General features: G+C 35.8%; 1 protein-coding gene across 4 annotated transcripts in view; it reads right to left on the bottom strand.

Annotated features, from left to right (window-relative positions):
• Window positions 1-2,797, bottom strand: part of bcl7ba (BAF chromatin remodeling complex subunit BCL7B a) — a 78,549-nt gene extending 75,752 nt beyond the window's left edge. The window contains exons 1-3 of one of the 4 annotated variants that reach the window (XM_028806941.2): window positions 2,637-2,797; window positions 1,951-2,026; window positions 70-166 (exon numbers count right to left, since the gene is read on the bottom strand). In XM_028806941.2, coding sequence (XP_028662774.1) covers window positions 70-166; window positions 1,951-2,026; window positions 2,637-2,728 — 265 coding nt within the window. In that variant the 5' untranslated portion in view covers window positions 2,729-2,797. The remainder of the gene's footprint in view (window positions 1-69; window positions 167-1,950; window positions 2,027-2,636) is intronic. The other 3 variants (XM_051930229.1, XM_051930226.1, XM_051930228.1) reach the window with 3 other exon arrangements.
• Between the last annotated feature and the right edge of the window lie 3,532 nt (window positions 2,798-6,329).

The following is a 6,329-nucleotide window of genomic DNA, read 5'->3' as shown; positions in this document are numbered from 1 at the left end:
TAAATCATTGCCATAAAGAAACAGAACTTAATACAAAAGGCAAAATGGAAAAAGGTGTTGATCACCAACCTTGAAACTCAAGGAGGCCTGCTGAGTTGCTATCAGACCCTGGATCCACAGGGAATGTGGTAACTTCTCTTCCTGTATTTCCATTGGTGTGCTTGTCCTTATTAAAATAATAAGAAAAAGGGACAGCTTTATATAGCAAATTGTGCAAAAGGTCACAATATATGAATTCGCACAGATATCATTCAAGTACTGTTCTCAATTTGTTTAGATGTTGATGCTTCATTGGACTATTCCTGAATGTGTCCCCTGCTTCGAACTTATGAAAATAACAGAAAAATAAAATACATCACTAGAAGTTTTTTCAACAGTTGATTTTCTACCATATAAAATTACTTTCCCAACACTGGCTATTTTCCAAAGTACAGATAAATTCTTATTTAATCAAACTACTTAGCTCCAGTCCAATACATTTTCTATTTAAACAATTTCTTAATAATCTCACCATGATTTTTAATTAATTTTATTTTGTATGTCAGAGGTTCATCTGATTTCAGCATAGGGAGTTAGAAAGTCCATTTCTTTTTAGAAGAGGATAATGTTTATTTAAAATCATTGTTTTTACCCTATGTATGTTGCAAGGCATATGTAGATCTTACTAAGATGAACAGAATACATGACTATTCTCTAACATCTGCATCACTTATGCAGATTTTTTTGGTGTTTATTTCTATAGTAAAACTTAATCTCAGATTACATCAGGTGGGTTCAAAACAGGGTAAGTCATCACCAGCATCATTTTGATTGTGCTATTGCTGGTGAGGATTTCAGTAGTAACCACTATCTCCAGCCATTTTTGTGAACAAGCACATGCTCCCAAGACACTGGCCAGATATAACCCCCAAGTTCATCCCGAGTCTGTCACTTGGTCTTCGCCAAGATGTCTCTCCTTATTTACTTCAGATAGCTCTGAATTAATTATAGATTGGATATTGTACTAGTAGGATTAGGGCATTTTATAGCTCTTATGAAATTCAGCATAGAAATTAAATTCACTCACATCTACTATAAGCTCACCATGTTTTTCTACTTGACAGTACTATAATGGAAAACTTATTTTCTGTATCACTATTAACTCTGTGAGGAAGAACTCAAAAAAATGTCCAGGATATGTCCGCCCTTTAACAGTTCCATTATTAGCTACACTCTGTAAAGTAAACAAAGCAATTTCAAACCACTCTTAAAAATTTTTTAAATACATTTACTTAGGTTGCATTCTAATTGGTCTCATCTGGGAACACCAAATGCTGGTACTGTACTGACATCTTCCAAACAAAAATTTGTCATTTTTGATGCTGGATATGGTTTTTCAGTTGTTAGCGCCACTGCCTAGGCTTAAATACCAGGCTGGCTGCCATTTCGTCAAAGTTTCGTCATTCATCCATCCGCGTGTCTAGATGTCTTTTTCATCCCATAACCCAAAAATGTGAAAATGCTTGAGTGCGCTCTGTGATAAATTGACACCTTGGTGTTCACAGATATGTCAGTTCTCTCCATGATCCGGAATTTAAATTAAATACTTTCAGTAAATTAACCACTAGATGAATTTAAATGTGTTTAGAAAATAAAAATACCATCAAAATCTTTTGTTAGTTATATGTACACATTGCATTTACGTTTAAAAGGTTTCAACACCCTTTCCATGGATGTTCCTACAGTATATAAAAATGACTGTTTGCCTTCAATTATGGTTATTCTGCAAAATAGTTCCAAGAATATGTTTGATTTCAGGTCCAAAGAAGCAAGATCATGCACCTGCATAATTTGGGGACAGCACTAAATAGTTTCTGATTCACTCACTAGCCGCTGATATTCTACAGGACAAGTATAGCAAAAAGAATTGCTATGAGAAATAACCTCATTTTAACAGGACTAACAATTTACCTCCTTTCCATCGGCCACAGGCACCCACTTAAATATCCGCAGAGACGTGTCTCCAACTGTCACCCACTTCTTCTCCCTGCAAAAACCACAAGTTGCACTCTAAATAAGTAAGATATAGGAGTAAACAGATTATATATTCCGCGAATCGCTTCAGATTTAAATACGATACATCACGCGTTTTTGGGATTCTCAAATTTCTGACACAAAGTTCTCATTTAGTCTGAGCAAACAACTGTCCGTCTAGCACGTCAGTCAAAATTGTATCCATGAGTCACAAGATGTATTAGAAGTACGGCGGAAACAAAAATGAACTTTGTTATGTTTCAAACAGACGAGAAGATACAGAGTTCTACTGAAAATGAAGTATGAAAAGAAAAAATGTTTCGCAACATAAAGTGCCGGCACGCTAACGGTGCAGTGCATTCTGGCTCTTGTAGTTTCCTGCTATAGCAGGTGGACTTCGCTAATTCGGTCCTTGGACCTACAGTCTCGATCACCACGGTGACCAATGTATTTAGAGCAAACTATTGGCCAAATGACTTGTCATTCGGGAGGCCATCCTAAAAACAACGCCGCCCCGCTTCCTCCCTCTTCTGAGAACTTACTTTGTGAATTGTTTTAACCAATTCTTTATAGAGTTTTTCTTCAAATTAAAATTAAAATTCAAATATGCTCTTCCAACTCACCATCGCCGGACCTTTTCAATAACCGCCATCACTTTCTTCATGTCATCTTTGGCTCGACTACGGGTCTCGGCTCTAAACGAGCGACCCGACATCTTTCAGATTTCTTTTCTGTCTTGAGTGAAATCTCGCTTCATCCGCCACACTCTCGCGTGATCTAACGGCTCTTGGGGCGGGGAATGTCGGAGAAACTTGAAGTCGAGGACAGGCTGTGCCATTCACGAGTCACCACATGGTAACTAATAAAACCTGTTAAGAGGCTGAAATGTATGTTGTAACGTTTCCTTCAATTTAATTCCCGGACTTTTGTTTTTCCTAATTGGAACAGAGTATTTAGAATTTAAATATTTGTTAATCTTAATAGCAAGCACTTTATATCTCTTAATTTTCAGTAATAATGGAGAAAACTGAAAAAGAGTAATAGATGCACAATATTTTTGAGTCATCAAATAAGTGACAAAACAAACTAGGGTCACTACTAGAGTAATTGTAACAGTCTTGATCATTGGCGTTTATGGTGTTAGAAAGTATAGTCCGATATTGATAGAACATTTATTAGCATCATTGCAGTCAACAATTGGCAGTGATCTATCATTAACTGAAGTTAGGGTTTATAAATACAGCACGTCTTGATTTTCTGAACACGTACCTAGGTCATTGTGGAGTACAGTGAAGCCACGGCGAGAATCAGTTATGCACGGAGCGTCCAGTCCACATTTATACACTCACACAACCCCAAACCTGTTGGCTCAATTTTAAATCCCCACGGAATCTAAATTATGTGGGATTAAACTCCAATCATGGACGGGGAAAACGTTCAGTCTCCATGCAATTTATGACTGGGATTCGAATATAGATGATTCTACCGCTTCTAATATTTTGTAAGTACCGTTATAAACACACAAAGAGAGCAATGCTCGGGTATACTGGCATACTTTGTTTTTGATTTGATATACTTTTCGCATGGCCTTTGGACATGACACAAATAGCAAAATGCATTAAACATCCGGAGAAGAGGGCATTGGAGACAATGAGGGGGGAAAGGGGTAGGGCCTGGGCCTTGAGCCACAGTAGTCTCCCGTTTGTGCACGTTCCTGCCCTTAACTCCGTTAAGTATCAAAAAGCATGAAATGTGATGAGATTCCTAAGGATTTTTTTTATATATTTGGTACAGTGTTTTTAAACACGTACTGTATGTACTTTTGTAAAACATATTACAAAAGCAAATTTTTATAAATTCTAATTTGCTAAATAAATTTATAGTCAGCACGGAAAATGATCTGATTTAGAAATTGATTGGACTAAAAACCAACAACTGTGTAAACTAAAAAAATGTCAAAGATACAATTTTATTATCCAAAGAAGTACAGGAGAGTTAACTATATGACAAGACATGGTGGGGACTAATGAAAGTACTGAGATTAAAGAGGGCATTTAAGAAAATGTTGGCTGGACATGAGTACTCATGCCAAAGTGCCTGTAATGAGTTTCTCGAACTCCTTTGCTTAATTAGAAGCCAATTATTCATGATGACAGAGCTTATGTAATTTTATGACTTCTCAGTGTTTTCATCCTGCTAAGTGTGATCCTTCTTACTTTGTGGATTTTTCGGACCAGAGTAGATTAGTAAATTTTAATCCTATTTTTTAATCCTCCATTTTTTCCCAAATACTTTACTAAAATAGATTCTTCAAGATTAATATACACAGGTGTAAACAGGACCAAGTTAGATGCAGAACTATTGGTTCTTTTCACTTGTGAATCATTATTAAATAGTTGCATCATGTTTTCATAATCAGCAATTAAAAACAACGAATGCCACTATTTGGGAATAAAAGGGGCAACTAAGAGCTGGGAATCTTAACAACAAGTAACAAGAATTAAAGAAAAAAAATGTTTAATTAACAGCAAGATCTGGTTTCTAGTTAAGATAGTGAATTGTAATAAAAACTTCTGGCCTCTCAAGAACTTAATTTGACTACACTAATGTAAAATGATTATTAAATAAATTTCCAAAGAGAAATAGCTTTTATGAACCCCATTTAACTGGCTGTGATTAGACGATAAATAAACAAAAAATGAGCATGCTGCCAACATTCTTATTAACAGGCTGTTCTTTTTTATTGAAGATATAAAAGCAATAGGTTTCATACTTAAACATACAGTATTGGGAACTGGAAGGAATCAATCATGGTAACAACATGAAGATGGGCACAGAGGAACAGAAGTAGATCATTGAAGATGGAAAAGTGATGGAAGAAGTCTATTTATAACCACAACTAAAAGAAGTTAAGGGTCAAAGTAGATTGGTATATTTAAAGTTTAGTTTTTTTTTTCATTAAAATATATTCTTCCTATTTTTCCAATGTTCTGTTAAAATTATGACTACATATGGAAGAGGAATTTTTCTACATGGAAAAACGTGTTTTATACATGGTGAGGGAGCATGATTATGGAAAGTGTTAAGAAGCTGTAGAAATAAAATGTTGCATTTTTGTGAGAACGCAAGTCAGCATATGGTGGTTAGAGTTAAATAAAAAGGCAGTCAAAGTTCAGAGGTTAATAAGTAGAAATATATGACATTTTCTAAAGCAGTACACAGGATGACATTAATTTATGGAAATTTATCAGGGTTTTGCTTGAAAATTAAGATAACAGAGTGCCAAGAAGAACAGGAACATCGGTCATAACTGAGCCCACATTAGTTGTGAGTAATGTTTGTTCTTTTATCATTATCAATTAAGTGATAAAGTTGTGTTTCTCATAATAACAATTACAATTAAACACAAAAATGAAAACTTAAAGATTTATACACTGAAAAATTATATTTTTAGGTTAATTAACTCATGTGGTTTGTAGTTCTGGCAAAGAAAAAATGGAATCTCATCTTTTCATGAAGAATGCAGAGAAAAAAAACTATGATATAAAGAAAAATGTTTATGATATAATAAAAGCCAATAGTGACATATGCTGTACAACAGCAAACAATGTAAAAAACATTCAGAGAAAACAGAATAAAATGTCAAGTTACTCATGCCACATAATCCACATGTGTATGCTCAAAATGTGGAAAATGATGCTTTTTTTGCTTAAATATTGTTAAATATATACTTCCAGAATTATTAGTGCACATAAAAACTGGAAACATAATGACTTATTGGATAAATTATATATATATATATATATATATATATATATATATATATATATATATATATATATATATATATATATAAATAAATTGTAGAGGGGATTATTCCTTTAGGGCGGCACGGTGGCGCAGTGGGTAGCGCTGCTGCCTTGCAGTTGGGAGACCTGGGGACCCGAGTTCGCTTCCCGGGTCCTCCCTGCGTGGAGTTTGCATGTTCTCCCCGTGTCTGCGTGGGTATTCCTCCGGGCGCTCCGGTTTCCTCCCACAGTCCAAAGACATGCGGGTTTGGTGGATTGGCGATTCTAAATTGGCCCTAGTGTGTGCTTGGTGTGTGGGTGTGTTTGTGTGTGTCCTGCGGTGGGTTGGCACCCTGCCCGGGATTGGTTCTTGCCTTGTGCCCTGTGTTGGCTGGGATTGGCTCCAGCAGACCCCCGTGACCCTGTGTTCAGATTCAGCAGGTTGGAAAATGGATTGATGGATTATTCCTTTAAAGCAGTACAATGATATCTGGTTGTTCCTAGTATGAGCATGGATAGATAGATATA

Source organism: Erpetoichthys calabaricus, chromosome 8, assembly GCF_900747795.2.
Source record: "Erpetoichthys calabaricus chromosome 8, fErpCal1.3, whole genome shotgun sequence".
In the NCBI taxonomy this organism is placed as follows: domain Eukaryota; kingdom Metazoa; phylum Chordata; class Cladistia; order Polypteriformes; family Polypteridae; genus Erpetoichthys; species Erpetoichthys calabaricus.
Note: the sequence above shows the minus strand (reverse complement) of the source record. Positions and strands in the feature narration are given on the sequence as shown.